Raw genomic sequence first — 20,470 nt, forward strand, 5'->3', positions numbered from 1 at the left:
GGACACACCAAAATAGAAATGCAAATCAATCTGGAAGTAACAGATTATGTCTGTAGGACCAGTATTTTCCTCTGGTGTCATGCAGAGACTTCGCACCCTCTTCTCAATGAACATGGGTCGTGATTTGATGAACAAATATTACTACCTGCTGCTGCTGTTCTCCTTTTATCTGTTTGTATCCCTCCTTTCTTCTCTCCAGGAGACTTTTCAATCTTCTGGAGTACCTGATAAACTTTTCTGCTGGCTGTTGCTGAATCTTCTCTCCTCTCTGTTGTCTAAGTAGCTAGCCACTTGATTTTTCTTGAGATTTAAACACACAAGTGTAGGAATCCAAAGTTCTCATTTACAGGATGAGACTAGAGACACTGAACCGTGTTGGTTCTATGTGTATGTTGAATAGTTGAGCTCTATTAGTCAAGATGCAGTTTCATTAACTTTTCTTCTAGTGGCTTTTATTCTGTATATATAAAAAGCTATTATTTGTTGCAAAGCAGAAGACTTCTTTTTGCTTAAACTCCCCACAAAACCAAAGATAAAAACCCCAAACCAACCAACAGAACAAAAAAGATTAAACAGTTGTCAAGTAGATCATAAATACGATGGTGAAATATTACTGTTTAGGAACCAAATGCAAGTAATATCTGTTATAATTTGATTTGTGTCTTCTTTAAGCCCTTATTCTATGATTAATAGAGAGGAATTATGGCTTGATAGATAATGCTAAATATCTGCCATTTTTCTTCAAAAATCTTTAGAAATCTATTAAAAAAAGCTCAGTGCTAGCACAATGATTGATACGAAAACTGCAGAGGATGAATAGTTTTGAGTGGCTTTGCTCCTAATGTTTCAAGTTTGTTTAAAATTGTGTTAGCTTCAGGAGCTCTAACAGAATAAAATTGTTATATAGTTCTATATGGCACTCCAACAAAAAGAACATTTAAGAAAATTTTATTATCCTTAGTATTTTCATAGTACCACCTATACTTCTATACATCTAGTATATAAAAATGTAAAATAATGTAAAAATTCTTATTAATAAGTTTTAGGTTTACTGCTGTTTAACAGAATTTGTATGTATTGTAGCACTCTTAATTAGTAATAATAGGCAGTCACTTATTCACTTAGTACTTTTTTACTTTTCAGTTAAATTTTACTGTGGAAGTAGGTGTACTTGAAAAAATATAATGGTACGACTGCTTCCAAATAAGAATCATTAAAAAAATATAGATTATAATATTGAAGAAAATTGTATGGTACTACTTTTCATAAGAGAATTGGCCCAGATAGAGTGTTCACAGCTTTACCTGTACATGTAACTTAGCAAATTGTGTAATTTAGCCATGCAACGTGTGTTAGTGTCAATGAGAGCTGCATGATGATTCTCATGCATGGTGTAATATTTTTCCCACAGGGGCTTATTTACTAAAAACTCCATTGTGCATGGAACCAGTTTTAGGCTTTTTTTTCCCTTGGAATTAGTCTGAGGATCATACACTTGATGCATTATGAGAGTGAGCAATAATAAAAGGGCACAACTGCTAGCTGAGATAATAGATAAAATTGTGGTAAAGCAGGACTCTGGATTTCAAATAGAAAATATATGGGTATGATGTGTGCCCGTTTGTGCTTCTGAACAATGACTGATCATCTGTTCATACTGCAGATAAAGCTCCCTAATTGTAAAATATTTGTCTTGCATACGGTAGATCAGTAAAAAAAAAATGGCACCTTATGCTGCCTGCATTTTCCTTCTGCCCTTTCATATAGTTTTGTAACTATGTCTGGCTCGTTCTCAAAGTGAATTGTAATCCAGCACGAGAAAATGTGAATTTTGACAATTAAATGTTTGAGTGGAAAAAAGGAAATGTCCGTTTGTATTTGTGATGTAGAATGTGTATACTGGGATGCAGTTACCATGGTAACTGTTGCATCTAGAGAATAACATGGTGTAAATCTCACTATTATAAATGACGAGTGTCAGGCTCAGGTTACACCTGCTACTGCACAGGTCAGAATTATATTAATGTCTTTATTGGTCTCCTTTGCCCAAGTACTTCAGAATCAGGAAACATCCATTCTTTGAACACAAATTCAATGAAAATATACTGAGGTTGCAGTGACAATACATATAAGCATGAGGTATATGGCTGTCACTCCCAAAATGATCTAAAATCACTGGTAATTCAAGTACAAGTTTGCAAGCTTGTAGTAAAAAGGACTGAGGTCTATTACCTTATCTGCTGTAGTATTAGTAAGAAACCCCACATTTATTACGTTTTTGGATAGACTTCATTGAATGTAAAGGTTCTTTTCTGTTTCTGTTCAATCATTCAGAATCGTGCAGCACAGGCTAAATAGAAAAGATATTATTCTAATCTCTGCATACTAGATGTAAACACTAGCTCATTTAGTACTGTGGCTCTTGTGCCAGCTACGGTTGTGGTGATTTGTTCCTCTTTGCAGATACATTCTGACTGCTGCTGCAGCAGAAAGAAATTGGAAAAGGAAATTTGATACGTGTTTTTCCAAAAAGAGGGATTGTATGAGTTTACCTGCTTCTCACCTAGGGACATCTCAGCAGAGTATCTGTGCTGGAAGGAGTACTCTGGTGAGGAGTGCTGATCCTCCCGTCTCCCCCAACTCACCACAGTCAAGGAAGAAATAAACCCTGAGGGATTGCCATGGAGTGGCACACTGTGCCCTTGGGTTAGGGTTCCTCTTTGAGTTGCAAATGGACAGCTCTGCTCAGTCTGTAGTGCAGATGTCAGGAGAAGGTGGTTCTCATGGGGCTGCCACTCCTGCAGCTGGATGGCCTTGAGCCACCAGGATGGGCATCATCACGGGCACGGGTACATTAGCTGCATCTGCAAGAGGGTTGTTCTGGGGAGCTAAGGCAGCAGGGCAAAGAGAAAAAGCCCTTTGTCAGTATTCATTTTAATACGTCTTTAGGTAATTTTATCCTTTAAGTCATGCTGAAATCCATTATAATAAAAAATAAAATTTCAGGTTTGTCTGAAGGGGATGGTGTAGCTTTCTACAATAGATGCATTGGGTGAACCTGAGGACTTCTGATTTCTCTGGCCAATACTGAAAGATTTGCTGATATGTATAACTTCAGCAAGTTAGATAAACTTCTCTACAGCTTGTTTTACAGATGTTCAGCATTTTGTTTTCAAAGGCATTTGCATGAATATTGCTAAGTCTGCTTAGTGGTGGAATTAATGAAACATTGAAATTTGGACTCTGCAATGTCATAGATCCAGGGGATATCTTAGGACTAGAATAGTGGAGGTTTAAAATGTCTTTAATAAGCTGTTTTACACCCTAGTTTTGTAAGCACTCACCTACTTCCATAAAGTATTGCAACTTTAGCTCTTAAATTGTGGAGGAAAGACTGAGGTTTCATAACTGGCACATGTCTGTGGAAAAAAACACTTAATGTAACATCCTATGCTAACCACGGCAATTAAATGGAATTAATTAGGTGATCATGTAATTAGACAACTTCAGGAAAATTACTGTACATGCAATTTGCTGTGTTTTGCATTAAAATAGGTGCAGAATATTATTTTCTTCTTTAAATATTCAACTGTCCCATATTAATGTAAACCAGCCTACAGATAAATATCCATGGAAACCAGTGGAAAAGTGTGAAACTAATAAAACCAGTTCCTAAATGTTCCTGATTTCATTGTCTGTATTTTACTGTCTGTGCAGTAGTAAAATGTGATAACAATTCAGAGTATACTGATATGTTTCACACTAAAATGAATCCCAGCTAGATTCTAATGCCTATGTCAGAAGCTGTTTGGTATCTCCTGCCTTAGTGAAGGATGTTTAACTGTAAACCTTACTGATAAACTTCTAGAGCCTTTTAAGCATGGAACCAAACATTATATCTGAAGAATATAAAAGATTTAGTTATCAAGTCAAAAAAAATAGCTAAAAAGCTAAATTGTCCTTCTGTTTGTTCTTCTGAAATGTGTCCTTCTGTGTGTATCTTGGATAAACAAAGTATGTATGTTTTGATAGTTTTGTTTTGTAGGATTAGACAAAGGTTTTTCACATTTTAACTCTGAGATTAAACTTTCAATCTGTTTACTGTTTTATTTAATACATTGTCATAGTCCAAAAACTATTTTAAGCAATCATGGAATAGAAGAATGGCTTGTGTTGGAAAGGAGTTTAAAGATCATCTAGTTCCAACTCCCCTGCCATGCGTAAGGACAACCTTTCACTAGACCAGGTTGCTCAAAGACCACTCCAACCTGGCCTTGAACACTGCCAGGGATTATGGAGTCGTTAAGGTTGGAAGAGATCTCCAAAATCATCACGTCCAACCTTTGATCAAACAGCACCTTTTCACCTAAACCATAGCTCTAAGTGCCACATTGATCGAAATTAGTTATTTTATTTTAAATTGTATAAAATTTGAGGTAAAAATTCAGAATATCTCTAGCCCATTTTAATGGTTTAAAATGTTTTAGACTCATTTAAATCATGCTTACTATGCCATAAAACTGTTTTCATCTGATTAGGAAAATACATTTCTCTGCATCACCTGCTACTCTTTGCCAAATGTCACATTTTTTCATCAAAATGTGCTAATACAAAAGTGGTGCAGTGAAGAAAAGAGCCAGAACTTTATTGCATGAGGCTAACAAGAAGCTTTTCCCTATCTGCATTCTCAAAAGCAGCTAAAATGAGTTGGCTAAAAGTTTGCAGGAATTTAGACTGGAATCAGTTGCTCAGCAATTGAAACTACTGTAGTTTGCTCAAGCAGGACATATTGTGGAACCTGAGTACAAACTCATGTTATATGTTATTTCTATGTATTTTGGAATTATGCTCTTTGGTGAATGTTTTGGAACACGAACCAACCCCTTTGCAGTGAAAGGATGCTTTATTTACAACAGAGCATACAACAAATTGTTAGATTTCTTAGTATAGAGAACCATGCTGTAGAGATCACTGAGCAAATGCACTCACACTTTTACACAGTGAAGTGATGCCAATAGGAGAACTATAATATATTATAAATGTGTGAATCAAGAGAGAATTTTTTTTTTCAGTTGTTGGAGTTTAGCAGAATAGATTAGCTGTTTTGGTTTGGTCCAGTTGGATCTCACTTGTGGACTAAGTCTCCATGTTTTATAAGCTGAGCTATCCTGTTGGAGACCCTAATAGACATGAGGCATAAGGAGTGGACAGAATCAATGTGGGTTTAATTTGAATAGGCCCTAGACAGTGAAGTAAAGGTAATTGTGTTGTATTAGATAAAAAGTTGAAGAATAAATGCCTATTGTTATTAATGTCTATTATCAATCTATCTAATCTCTTCTGACTGTGTATGAGAGAGAGCCAGAAGAAAAGGCAGACATGAAGATGATGATTGAGGCTTTTCACTGAGAGACTCTGCTTTAAAATTCATCATTTGGTCTCATTTTCCTGAATGGGTCTTGGTTAAAAAATGCTACAATACAAAGGAAAAACTCCATCCAAACACCAATCAAGAAAGGAATCATGTTTCTGAAGGAAAAGTGGAAAGAAAAGTATTTGTATTAAAATTTACCTGCTTCCTGAACATAGTCTGAAGAGATTAGAAGCAGAAGGGACAGTTGAATGTGATGTTGCAACTGAACAGTTGCTTGCCAGTTACTCATCTTTGGCCACCAAAGGATTTATACAGAGGAATTCAGTGTTATTTAATTAAATGACTTGCAGTATAGGGAAACTTCACCATGAGGTGAGTAAAAATCCTTTGAATTGCATTAAAGCAGGTTGCTATTTTCACACAGTTACCCTGCCAGCCTTAATATGCAAAACTGCCACTGAATTCCAGATGGCAAGATACTGCCACACAAGCTGGCTGTGCTGTATAAAGACAGTTTTACCCTGTTTGCAAATAGGCAGAATTAAAGTTGACCATTCAGCCTGAACTCCTAGGATTTTCTGCGTGAGTGCTTGGTTTCTGAAGCTTAACAGTGCACCACAGTAGTGTGGAACTTCAGTGTAACATTTATTTGGTGGGTATGACTATTCAATGATACATATAAAAATAGTTATGTTAACAATAAAGTGAATTTGTTAAGCATATGCATATTCAGAGTGTTCAGTATACACATTAAATATGCAAGTTATATAATTTTTGTTACTGAATAGCCTTCTTAAATAACTACATGAGACTAATGAAAATTTGGTATAATTCAAGCAATTTCTTTTAGAAATATCATTGCAATTTGATTTTCATAGTCTAGTTTCACAGTACAATATGGGCTTTTCAGCCTGTGAAGTCCATTAATAACCACTTTAAACTTTCCCATATTGTATGAATTGTCATGTTTTAATGATTCTTTCTTTAAAACAATTATCTGTCTCTTGCTTCATGCACTTTTTTAAACCGCTGTGTCAATTTGCAAAGACTGGGGGAGTTTGACACAGAAATTTTAGAGAGGGAAGGAACTAATCATTGGTTTACCTAGCATGAGTGCTCAAGTGCACATGAAGAAAATGAACATTGATTCAAAATATAAATGAAAAATTCTAATCATGAGTGGAATTGCCAAAGTTTAACTTGAAAACCCTTTGCTTCTTGAGTTCTAAGGAAAGTAAAAACTGTTGGTAAGGTTCTAAATACTTTAAATATGATATTTATTAAGACAAATGACAGTGTATGCATTTTAGAGGACTAATTAGTACTTAGGGAGCATAGCTCTGCATTGACATAGATGGGGAACAGTGTGATCTGCTGGAAGTTTTTGAGATGCTGCATTGATGGTGTTTGTGGTATGACTGAGAATCCCCATGCAATGCACTCGAATTCTTTTGTCTGCTACAAGTATATAGTGCTTGAGTTAAACATTTTTCCCCTAATGCTTAAAGTAAAAAGAAGTATCTGTGCTCTTCCATGCTTCTAATGTTTAGTAGCCTCTAAGGCTGTAAGTCTATTCTTTTTCCTTTTGTAGATCATACAAGATAGAGACTCGATTCCTTTCCCTACAATTTATATATGTGCAGAGGAGAGTGTAGTTTAGCTTGGGGAATGCAGAATATTTCTGCCTTCACCTCTTACCTGTATACCTGAGTAAAGAACTGATTTAACCCAAATCTGAAAAACTGTGTGACATTACAACCAGGTTAGCAGCCTATTGCATTGGGTGCTGTAGAAATGCACAAAAGTGGGCAGAGCTTGTTGCAAATTATTTTTACTAGTCAGGACAGACTGGAGCAGATCATCACCATTATGCAAGTGAATGAATAATTGGGGCATAGAGGTAATAGTCTAACTTTCAGGTGTGTCTGCAGTATTTGGAATCCCAATTAAAAATGGGACTACAAATTAAATAAGGTAGATACAAACCAATAATAAAGTCCTATAAAATTTTTCAAAGAGGAGGTATCTAAAGCATGGGTTACCAATGAAAATATAGCACTGAAAACTAAGCATGATTCCTAAAATAAGTTTCAAACCCACCTAAAGTTTGTCACCAGCTCTAAAATTCAAGCTATAAGTGACTTCTCCAGGATTGTGCAGGTTGTCTCTTGAAGAAGCAAAGCCCCTTTGCTGGCACTATAATCCTTTGCATTACTTGCAGAGGTATTTTTCTACTAGTAAGAATAATTTGTTTGCCGGGAAAATTTTTGGCATTGCAGAGATTCTCTGCCATCTGGCTGACTTTGCATTCCTATTCTGTTACTGGTAGTCTGGCTCTGTCTTCTCTGTAAAATTTACAGTAGTGAAAAATCTGACTGCAGAGATTTTTAAGACAAAAAGATCCATAGTAGGACCAAATCCTGCAAATACAACATGCCTCACAAATGCACAGATAATGTAATTTGAAACCTTTATAATATTGTGAATTTGTTATAATATATCAGCTATGTGACAGTACTAGCACACGTTTCCATTGTGTGAGTCATAATAAAATTTAAGGAGGGTATGTAAAGTATTTAACCTGTTGATGGTGTTGCTTTTCAGGTTTTCAAAGCCATGAATATTCCTCAGATCAGAAATCCTTCCTTACCTCCTCTGGAAGATATGCCTGAAGCATATCAGGTGAAGATAGCTCTTCTTGGTGCAGGACCTGCAAGTTTAAGTTGTGCTTCCTTTTTGGCTCGACTGGGCTATTCAAACATCACAATATTTGAAAAGCAGGAGTACCTTGGGGGTTTAAGGTAATAAAAAAGACAACAAAGCACTGTTTCCAATTACTGTAGAAAGCATAGTGAAAACTGTTCTACATGCATAGTTTGTATGTGATCCTTTGACTTTTAGCAAAGGAAGAGAATAGAATATTTCAGATCTGTAAAAGTAACTTTTTATTTAAATAATTGATCACCCATGTTAAAAGAGGTACAGTTACAGGCAAGCTTTAACTGAAAATCTGGTGGCTACCTCCTGTTGGCTCTTCATATGACCTGTTAAATTCCAGGGTGAAGTTGTTATTATCAAATTAACAAACTAGAACATTGTGTCAGGAGCCATTTTCCCTTATCCAAAACTTTTAAAACAAGATGAAGTACCTGTAACCCTAGTGAAAGAATGTTTAAGATGTTTTAGACAGACATTAATTTCATGGAGAGTCTTAGGTTTAAAATGCTTTCCTGGACTACCTTGTGCAAATACAGGTGACAGTGGCAATCATGGATTCAGCTTTAGCAGACCATACCATATGGGTGAAATAAACCCCCTGCAGTTCTCAACCTTCAAAAAGTTACAAACACATAAAGGCATGTACGTTTGCAGTTTTCCTCTATGGTAAACCTTTGGCTAATATTTGCATGTTGTCAGTCCTCTACACTAGAAAATTAATTTTTGCCACTCTAGTAATGTCTGTGTTCAAATCTATCCTGTGTATAAAGTAATTCAGACACTAACTAGTGGATACCAAGCTATTCAAATTCAAATATTAAATTCTACAATGTAAGATGTGCAAGAGTACAAAATACACTCACACAATATGTTTAAAAAATAAAAAATGCAATGGAACAGAGATAGAAAGAAGGGTGATGCACTTATATTTCTTGATGTGTCATCACTGAGATCAGTAGAGTTGATACAGTTAATGAATTTGATCCATAATATCATAAAGTCAAATACTTATTCAGTGCTCTGCAAGAAAGAGAGTCAGTTCTGGAGAAGTTGAACTGATTACTTGTGTTTTGGCCAGTGAGGTTCAGAATTATTCTGCCTAATTGCCAATGTGTTAATCCATAGGCATTTAACTGTGAAGCTGTTTTACTTGAACAGGTTACCATAGAGGATTGCAAATTTAGTATGGGAAGTAGCTATTTACCTGTTCAGTAGCACATTTTCATAAACACCAGATTAAAATCAGTTTTCATGCTGTAAAGTACTCAGAATTAATAAAAGTTTTTAACAAAAAGGCTCTTTTTGGTAACAGGTTGGATTTGGCAATACAATGCAGGACTTCCTGCAGCTGCTTCAGTGCTGTAGTACAATGCTACATTTGCTTAGTATGTGCTTGTGACTTGAAGCAGTGTGATCATAAGTTCTTAGTGGTTTAAATTGAGTTTAAAATAATGTTTTACCTGTTGTTTCTCCTAATGCAAAAAGCCTTACTCAGAGTTTTGCCAGTTCTGTTTGTATTCTTAATGGTCGAGGAGTGTATTTTAAAATGCATTTCTTTCTCTTGAGTCTTAATATGTATCAATCAAGGTCAAATTTTACTTCCATTCAGTGTAGAAATGGTCATGTGTGGTTTAAGGGCAACAATTCCTTTTTGTCCCTATTTTAATCTTGAAACAGAAGCAGGGGCTGGCCTGTGGCAGCAGTCATCCATTATTGCATTTCTAAATTTTTGCAGCACGTCTTTTAACAACTTTAGGTTATTGATGGGTGTGTTTTCAAGGCTTCATAAACTATTGCAAATTACTAAGAAGACCAAATCAATTTTATGTTTGGAATCAGCTGTTTATAATGGCAGTGGTTTTGCCTTCTTAAAGTTTTTTCTAGTTGTTTTTAATCAGGATGTTTATTGCATCATAGCTAATTTTCATAATATTGTGACACTAGAAGGGTGTCTAGTGATTGAAATTCCTGTGGTGGGATATTTAACTATAACATAAATCCATGCTTCTCTGAACATCTCTGGATTTCTCATATTTATGGGGAGGTTTTCCTACATTTCACCACTTGTGTAAAATTTATGCTTTCTAGTAGAGCAGGCATGAGCACACCGTGCTCTTGCTTAGAGACCATGAACAAGCTTTACTATGTTTGCTCCTATCTGTGCCACTGCTTTACAATGTACCAAAATACTTCTCTCACCAGGCCAAAGAGTTGTCATTGAGCAACAGTAATTTGAGGTTGCTGAGAAACACCAAGCTCCTGTCCAAGCACCTCTGACTTGGGTCAGATTTGAGGTCGACGAGAATTTGTGGGACACTTTGCATCCACTGCATCCCTCCTCCATCTCTTCCCCATTTCCTTTTCCTGTCTCTCCATTATAGCAGTCAGAGACCATCTGCTGCTGATGAAAGAAATTGCATCAGAATTATTGATGTATAGTTGACTTTCATAAAAAAGCCTATTTTCTTAATTAATATTCATGCATGTGGGTATACCTCACAGCATAAAACTAAGTAAGTGTTTAATAGGAGCAAAAAAAAGTGTTTACAAATTCTGACTGTGATGTAACACCACCAGTGCTGTTCTGGGACATGTGGTGGAAATGACAGACCTGCAACACATACATAGGTGGCCTGGAAAATTGAACTTTCCCTTTTTTTGATTAGATTTCTTTATCGAATCTCTGTTGCAGAATCATATTGATACGTTAGTTTCTGCCTCAGACACCTTTATTTAGCATGACCTGTGAAAGTTGTATTGACAAATTCATTATATCTGATATTTACAGCACTTTTCATTGCACACTGGTCAAGAACGGTGGGAAAAGGGCAGTATTAGAAATAAGAACACAATTTTCTTATCAATATAATTAAAGTTCATGGAACTTAAAAGAAATAAAACTCTTCTGGCCTGTCAAAGTTAGATGCTAAAGGTGGTGTGGTCAATATCAGTATGTAAAATAAGCTGCAGTGAATCTCTTGTGCCTGTGCTTTGTTATGGATATTGCAGATTCATTAATTTGAAAACAGATTAGACCGTTTGAAGCTTAGAAGTATCTGGGGAGAAGCCTTTGCTTTTCTGCATTTTTAGGTTTTTATCTTCATTGAGCAAAAGTATCTAAAATATAACTTCACTGTGTTTATCTGCAATGTGTTTTACAGAAGGAATATTGAACTGGCATATATAGATGTCATTTCACTGGAGATAAATATATATTTATGTCATCTGTGTCAGTAAATATAAACTGCGATTCTATGCTGGCACTGCAGTTTTCCCTTTCTGTGGAAATTTGGGATTTGGGATTCTGGGAACTTGAAGATGTCATTCCTAATCTTCCTGAGGAGGAAAAAATGCCAGTTAATAAACATTAAGTCAAAAATCAGGCATGAAATCAGCAGCTGATAAAATGTTTGTCCATCCTGAAAATCATTAAAAATTTATGAAGTAGAATTGGAGGTACAGTTTTAAATACCATAGCTCAAAATAGCATTTTAAAAAAATTGTATGGGAAATTTGATACTCTCCTATTGGATAGCTTAATGAAAGATTGCCATGTCACTTTGCTTTAAGGAGCCATGAGGTCTTTTTTTTTAAATGGTATCTTAAGTTTAGTGTTAGGTATTCTGGTGAACAAAAGGAATGGAGCTGAAATCCTTTAGAACTCAAACATAACATATGTTAAATAGTCACCTACAAGAGTGGGCAGTGTTGGCCTCAGGGTGCTGCCTTTCTGGTCTGTATTTTTTAGCACTGGATGAATAATGCTTTTTTGTCAGTCTAACAATTAAAAAAAGTCAGGAGTCACATTTCAGCACATTTCCATTCACATGTCAAAATTAAGTAAGGTATATTAGAAGTATTTTAGCTCATAATAATAATGATAATAATAATAATAAATAATTTTAAAATCCTCTTTTCCTAATAGTTACAAGCATTTTTATTTGTTTCAGTATGTCTGAAATCCCCCAGTTCCGTTTGCCATATGATGTAGTGAATTTTGAAGCCAAGCTTATGAAGGATCTCGGAGTGAAGGTAATGAAAAATATGTCCTGCCTATGTATAGTACAAAGGAAAAAAAAGAACAAGAACTCTGCCAAAGATTAACAGCAAAATGTCATGCACATTAGTAAAGAACGATTAAAAGCTGTGCTAGACAGAGGCAGGAAGATGCTTCCTCTTGCTCAGGGCATTTGTCTGTCTCCTGTCTGAATGCCACTAGTTTGGAAAAGGGCAATCAATAGCTCTCATCTGGCATGCCTGCATGTGATTAATTGTCTGTAAGAAACAAATTCCTAAATTGCTTTAGGGGTTCAATGTAGCTATTGGAATGATTTGATTTTTTTTTAATCAAATCTTTTCCATGCAAGTTTGGCACTACTTAAACCATTCATATTTGATACTTCTTTTTTCCCTTCTCCCTGAGTTTTTTTTCTTAATGGTTTATCATACAGTCTTGTATCCAAGTTAATTTTATAACAAAATGCATCAAATTAAAGTGTTAACATGATCATCTGTTATGAACAATAACAGTCTATTCAGCTTCTTGGAAAGCAATAGTTATGCATTATTCTGTTAAATAAATGTGTGCTGTTTATAGATAATGGGAACAACGATTTATTGTAATTTAGGACTTGAGCTGAAGATTTAGATAGTATTTGCAATTGCTGCACATTTTGATAGAAGTTAAAAACTTAGACTGTATCACTGGATCAAATTTTTGAGTACTGGGAGGGATACTTTATTTTTAACATGTTAGTAAAGCCTTCAGTGAAGCAAGACATTCTTCTTGGAATCTTCCATGTTAATTCTTTTTGTAAAAGCAGTAGGCTGTTGTCCCAAGACCTGAGTGAGAATATTGTCCTGCCCCAGTTTTATAAAAATGCTGGTACGTTGCAAGATAAGGTTTAAAGTGCTACAGGACTGTTTCTCTACTTTAAAGTTCCCTTTGGAACCCTTGAAAAGACTGACAGAATGGAGGTTTAGTTAGGGATGGTGTTAAAACAGAGCACTGAGACACCTTTAGACAAAATTGCTGGGCATGGATGCCTGCGAGTCCTCTGGCAGCCTCAGTTCCCTGGGCTCTGTGTAAGGACAGGGTCTCCAGAATGCACTGATGGAGCCACCATGGCATCTTGACCTCTGTGCTTCTGGAGTGCAGCAGAGAATCTCATTGTAAATTTGCTTCAAAGCTCTGCCATTGGTTTGCAATTGACCCTTTGGCAAGCTGGTTAAATAAGCACCTTAGCTGTATACCTCTCTAAGCTGGAAATATTTTCTGGTGTTTACTTAAAGCATTTCAAATCTGTGGTGGAAGGTGCTGTGTTGTGTAAATGCTCAGTAGTGCTGTTTATTCAAGTAATTCCACTGAAATTAGTAAGAATTAGTCAGCTGAATAAGGATTACAGAACTAGGCCCTAGAAGTATTATGAATTCTCACATAAAATAGTATTGCTGTTTAAATTCCTTAATTGGGTTTTCATAACATAGTGTTTTTTTTCACAACAGGATAAAATGCAATGACAATTTATGGAATGTCTTTTGTTGCAAGAGGGGATGGAGTCTGTATCGTTTTAAGGATTGCAATAGTACATTGGCTTTTTCACCTTTGATAAATTTTCTACTAAATCTCCAAAGACAATGTTTTAAATAGTGTAAATTGTATTTTATTGCTAGCTTTTCCCCCCACCAACCTGAGAAGTATATTAAATGAAATATAGGCAGATTGAATAACAAACAAGATACACAGTGACTTGAAGCTAAACTGTTAAGATCACAAAGTACAGAGCTTATACAACAGCACTGCATTTTTTTTTTTTTGTAAAGTAAAATCACATGTGATATAAAAACCTGGGGGAAGGCATTCAAGTTCAGAGAGTCTAAGATGTGAAGATAAAAACATACATACCTATGTGAAGAAGTATGAAATATCAGAAGAGGAATCACACACACTTTTTGTGCTCAAAGGCCTTGGGGTTAGGAGTGCTGAACAAAAGGTGTGTGTATCTCCAGTTGCATGACCTCTGCACAGGGACTGCCACTGTTGGTTGCCTGAGCACACAGAGAACACCATTCTCTGTCTTACACTATTACAGCTCCTCTAGGTACTCAGTGGCTGCTCAGAGCAGAATTGCTGCTGGAGAATGGCTCTGGAAAAAAAATCCAGCTTTTGCTTTTGGAAGTAAGAAGTAATTGATCAGAAACAAGTATAGATTATAGGTGTGTTTTGATTGCTGTGAGTTACTTCTTTCAATAAATGAACACCAATTACTGCACTGTGTACACTGTTTCTTGTCTAAATTAGAACTAACAATTGCAAGTCTAAATCAAAACTTACGTCATTCATAATTTTGAAAACCTTTGTTAGTTTACCATGCAAAATGTGCTGCTTCATTGCAATCACAATTTTTACCAAGCAGTTTTTAATTCTTTCAGATAATTTTTAGGAAAGGCCTTGCAGTGGATGGAATGACACTCCATACCCTGAAAGAAGATGGCTATAAAGCAGTCTTTATTGGGATAGGTAAGAAGAGCTCACAGTCCTGTGTTTTGTCATACTGAAATTGAAGGACTGCTTTCAATTAACTGGAATTAACTGGAACTCGTATCTTTGTTAATAGCATGATGGGAGAAAGCTTTAATTTGATGAATTATGGAAGTATGAAATATAAGAAAAATTTTAAAATCAGGAAGCTAAAACTAGTGGCCTTAAGACGATAATAAAACTTTTCAGATTTATATTACAGATCCTTGAATAAGATGTGAATGTGGCTGACTGGGTTGATTTATTGTTTGTTTAGATAGTCAAAAATGGATGAACTGAAGATTTGCTTGTAATTAATTGCCATATTGGCCTAGAGCGATACACAAGTTTAGTCTTCAATTTTTGTGAACAGCTTACTACACCCACACAATTACTGAGTCTATATGTAAGCCAGTGATGATATGCTTGGTTGCTTTTTTTCTTTCATCCATATAAAAAGTGTAACATCCTTCAGATAGGCTGCAGTGAAATGTACTGATGGAATGGGTTAACAAAATAAGCTGATTTTGACTTATACTGAAGCTGGCATCATAGGTCTGTCTTCTCTCATATAGTAGAGAAGTCCTGCACCTCTCTGCTGTTGGAATCATCACTTTGTAATGTTAGATTAGAATTATTATCCATTTGTAATTGTTTTGAAGTACAGCTGGACCCATTGCTGCCATATGATAGGCATGTTGAGCAGGCATTGTCTACAGTTGGTATGAGGCTTAATGCTCTTTATTGATCTAGATGTTGCCTAAGTGAACATAATAGGAAACAAGTTGTCCAACTGTTCCTCATTCCTATTATTGATTACAGAGATGTAATTCTGAGTACAACGACAACTGTTGTTTACCATCTGGTTATGCAGTATAATAAGCTTTGCAGGTCTATTCTGTCATGTAAGGATTGCACAGAGTGCTGTGATTTATGTAATCCTAAATCCTCACATTGTTAGAGAGCTTCCATGTATAGGAATTCTGATGGATCATATTTTGATGTAACTATACAAGACAAATAGTGTGACTTACATTTTTTATTGTTTTCATCTGTGTCTTTCAAACCACATTGTGAAATCTCACCAATGAGGAATTAATTCATAAACATTTGTTTTCTGCGAGTCTAGCACTTAGGAAACAATTCAGTCTTTTTTTTTTAGCATCGGCATGATTCCTCTGCATTTCTGACTCAGAAGCTTAGAACAAGGGTTCAGTTTAGTATCAGCAAAAATGACCACTGAGCACGTCACATAGAACTGGAGTGTTTGGTTTATGTATCTGGATTTATTTTCTGACCTTAATAAAGCTGTTCTAATATAATAATATTTTTGGTCAGAAATACATTTTTATATATATATGTATCTACAGACAACATTTTGCCATACAGATGCTAAATAAGGGGACACAGCCAGAATTTTAATAAACAAGAGAAGGTATGTGAAGAATAATTCTCCTGTAAAGCATGTGTTCATTGATTGTACTAGGAGACAGAGGGTATAAATACTAATGAAGGATTATGTGTACCTACAAAGTTTTGTTGTTGGAAGCTACCTTGCATTTATGATGCCCTTTCTGTGCCCCCTTGTCTGCCTGTCATGTCACTTTTGCAGTAGTGTGTAAGCCACTGGAGAGTAATATGGCCTTGCATGCTGGTGGTGAGAGGGGGAGGACATGCTAAGGGGTTGCATATTTCTGGAGTTAATTATATTAATGCAATAGAGCATTTATAAGCTCTCAGCAACAGCTGGTTTTCCATAATGAGTCTGAACTGCATTCCTTTTTGTGTTCTTTGCCTACTGAGCAAACATATTCAATGAAATACCACATTTGAACATTACCCTGAATCACAGGGCTAAAATAATGATGGAGCTACTTACATAAAACAGAAGATTTATTTTTTTTGTTGTAATTTGCTTCTGAATGAATTTGTACCTTGATGGAAAAGAAATGTGGTAGTTTTCAATTTTTCCTGTTAGTGGAAAAAGAAGTAAATGAGTGTGTAAAAGAAAATGAAATCCCTGATGAGGCAAGAGTGCAGTGTGAGAGGAGTTTTTCACAGCAGTGTGATTTTTAAAGAGCACACCTTTAGTCTTGCAAATGAGATGGAATTCGAGGTTGGGATTGTACAAAAGTCCATGCGTGATTCATGAAACACAAGAGCACTTGGGAATAACCAGCTACCTTGAGGGCAGGTGGAGTTGCAAAGAGAACTTTGAAAACTTATTTTAAACACAGTTATGCATCAGGGAAAATCTGCTACCTGTGGGAATATTGTGTGTGGTTGTGAAAGTGCCCTCCACTGCAGGTTCTGTCACTGGTAAAACACAGTGACTGACTGAGGTTTGAGCATTCTAGCGAGTGACCATATTGAAGAGAAATGAATAGCAAAGGCTTTTTGTGAGAGCTGTTTGGGCAGGTGTTAAATCAGCTATTTGCTGCGTTTCTGACATGAGAGGAAAAGAATTCCTAAGTTCACAAAAGCATACAGGTTAACAGACTTACTTGAAATGAGTAATAATAAAGAAGGGTGCTTTGCTTCAATTCTTTGCTTACCAAGGCATTGAAGCTATGATGGTTTATCTTAAGAGAAAAGATGCACTTCAGCCAGTAGGTCTAATACATTTAGTCACTGGTTCAGAGTTGAGAAAAACACCTTGTACTAGACTTGAAAACAAGGAGGTGGCCAGTATGTGTCATGTGTCACCAACCTTGGACAACCTCTGGGGTCCCAGTGTGAGTCACACCTTACCTCCATCTTACCTTTCCAATTAGGCTGTGAAGACTGATGTGGAATTCGGGGTTATGAAGGCATTTGTTGGACTAGAAAAGACTAAATCCTAGGAAAAGATTTCATAGTTATCTGGATAAGCAGTAAGGATCCAGCTGGGCAATGGCAATGTAAGAGATTCTGGTTTTCATGCTTCTGCTTTTCTCCAGTAGTCACAATTTCAGATTGCAGCTAACTTAGGTATTAGTGGGTAGTCCATGAATCTGTTTACTACATCAAAAGTTATAGTAGACAATGGTATGCATGATAATTTTTATAGGATCAAAAGATAGCAGCTCAAAAATGGGAGGAACGATATTCTTGCAATCTCTACTGTATTTTTTTAGTTCATTTTTTCATTGTTGTTTAGGTAGGTGCAATTTCAAAACTTGGTCTTATTTCATCAGGCAATTAAAAATGTTAATTAAGAATTAGAGGTGAAGAATTAATCCTTAAAATTTTCTTCTTAGGATTCTAATTCTTTTCCAGTAGCAAAACTTCTGGGTTTATTTTGTTACTCAAAAACATTAATTAACAGGAATTAAATCTCCCAATTACCCTTTCAAAGTTTTAAAACTAACATCTAAAAGTAAGCATAGAAAAAAATCCCATCCTGTCCTGATTTGAAAGATTACTCAATGCACTCCACCTTGAATCAGCTCTGCTTTTTGATAAGGTTTGTGAAGTATTTGTAACTGAACTGACACATCAGTTTGAAAATTTTGCTTTAAAAAAAAAAAAGTCTTAAAAAAAAATAAAAAAGTCTTGCATCAGTTGCTGCCTTCTGTAAAACACCGTAGAGACTCAGGGCAACAGAGAATAAGCATGCTGAGAGCAAAAAGAGAAATCAATGAAGGGGTGAGGGGCTGGAGGAGAGAGCACGTGGTCCTCTGAGACAGCAGAGGGAGGCAGCCAAGGCTGTCCTATGGGGAACAGAGCAGTCTGAACACTGTGGTACTGTGTCTCTTCATGGATTTTCAGAGTGGAATACGATTTTAACCAGTAAAAAAGAAGAAAAAAATTTAAAAAGCCGTGTGTATGTGTCTCTCATGGCTATCAGAGCAAATGCAGAAATACCAGGCTTTTATTACTCATCCTTCTAGAAGTTCAGCTGCATTCTTTGGAAAACAGGATTCTGTTATTTTGTCTTTTAAGACTCCACAAAGTATTTCATATCCTTTTTGTAAGAGAAAGTACAAAACAGTTTCTTTATAGAACTACTTAATTGAATAAAAATGAATGAGCTAAATATTTAAAGTATCTAAGGACATTTTTTATGTGACGTTCAAACGACTACATAGAAATACTATCACCATAAATGTATTTTCTGCCGACTTTTACACAAACCTCTGTCCTTATTCTATAATATTTTATCGTAACATAGGTTTTGTTATATAACATTTACATTCTCCTTAGGTGAATTTCAGATAAAAAGATATCCTCAAATATTGTTTTACTTGATAAACTTAAAAAAATAAATCTAAAGCCCCCTTTCCCAGAAATTGCTTAAACACTTTAACTTCATTGTGTGGAGATTTAAACTTGCAGCACTAACTTCCTACTTAACTTCTCATTGAATAATGAAGCTTGCTTGTTTCTTCTCTATCTTCTGCTGATGGATTGCTCTGAAGTTAGTTTTACTGACTAGGGGTATTCAGAGGTCTTTTAAATACTGTGAAATGGTGGGTTAGGTGAGTGTACCAAGTAAATCTAAGCAGATTGTTGTTTGAATGTACTCCAAATAGTTTATCCTACTTACAAGGGTTAAAACTGTACATAAAAGCAAAAAACCAAAATAAATTAAATTCCTTGTGGAATGAACCTTTGTCATAATTGCAGTCATTCATAGTTAATTAACGTAACATTCAAACAATGATATAATCAGATCATGTCATTGATTGGAGTGAAATTACACACCAAGAAAAAAAATAAAACAAACCTACAAGAAATTAAAAGTATAAGCATTAATATACCTTATTTAAAAAAAAACCCAAAAAACAAACTGTGAGATTGATTTACTCTCTCTTCCCCAAAAAGTAAGTAATCTCCTCATGCCTGTTATTATCTTCTGATTAACTATGCAGTGCCACCTGGTGTGCAGATGGGAGGACTATTACACATCAAGAGCTCTGTTCACACCCACCCACGCAGATATAAACCTACATGGCAAAAAGTGAACAGATGTTCATTTTGCTTGTGCTATAGGAAAAAATTGTGCATCGTACTCCTGATTCATAAACTAAATTTGGAGGACATGAAATCTGCATATGGGGCCCGTAGGCCCATGGCCAGCACAGACATTTATGGAGGAAATATGTCATGTTCCAAATAGTTCTCATTTCAGGTTGTGAACAGACTTTTATTTGCTTGCTTCTCTGGTTTTGGTTTACCTTGTATTTCTGAGTTTTCTTTTTCTTTGCACTTACGATTTCGCTTACCCCCTCCAAAGGAGGAGTTTAGAGGCAGAGTTATTTGAAAACATAGCCAGTATTTATCTATTAGTTGGTTGCTTTTCAGAATTGCTTTGTGTTCCTTGGTGTTGGTGATGTTGTGGGAGGCTGTTAGACCCCTTGGTGAAGATCTGTTTTTCTCAGTGGTAAATGGCAGTGCACCTTGGTGAAAGATAGAGCTTTAGGACAGGCATTGTGCAGCCTTAGGCTCTTGGGATCAACAGCTCTGCTGCTGGAGGGTTTTGTATTTTTTTGTATTATTTTATAATTTCATAAATATTTTGACACTTTATAGGTTATATAGGTTTGCTGCAAGGAAGCCAAAGCCAAAAGACAAGAGACTAGACAAAAGTCTACTAAGGGGAAAAAAAAATAATACCTTGGAAGGTAGTGCGGGAAAGAATGATGTTGTCAAAATAAATGTGTGTCTGGCTTAGTTTCTGGGTTTATTTCATTGTCCCTTGTAAACAAGGGAAGTTACTTTCAGCATCTTGCAAACAAAGTGCTTTTCACCAAGGATTTTAAATGGTGACAACAATGGCCTTTTAAGCATTGGTATCCATATTCATTTGAAGATACTAAAGGCTACAGAACCAGGGAAAACACTTTAAATTATATTTTATTGTTGCAAACCAACAT

The 20,470-nt window shown here is 35.8% G+C and overlaps 1 protein-coding gene across 1 annotated transcript in view; it reads left to right on the forward strand.

Moving 5' to 3' along the window:
• DPYD (dihydropyrimidine dehydrogenase) overlaps positions 1–20,470 on the forward strand; it is a 318,409-nt gene that overhangs the window by 85,574 nt on the left and 212,365 nt on the right. Inside the window, exons 5-7 of the mRNA XM_062497926.1 lie at positions 7,979–8,175; positions 12,043–12,124; positions 14,525–14,612. Of these exons, the coding sequence (XP_062353910.1) occupies positions 7,979–8,175; positions 12,043–12,124; positions 14,525–14,612 (367 nt within the window). The remainder of the gene's footprint in view (positions 1–7,978; positions 8,176–12,042; positions 12,125–14,524; positions 14,613–20,470) is intronic.

This window comes from Cinclus cinclus, chromosome 8, assembly GCF_963662255.1.
Source record: "Cinclus cinclus chromosome 8, bCinCin1.1, whole genome shotgun sequence".
Taxonomy (NCBI): Eukaryota; Metazoa; Chordata; class Aves; order Passeriformes; family Cinclidae; genus Cinclus; species Cinclus cinclus.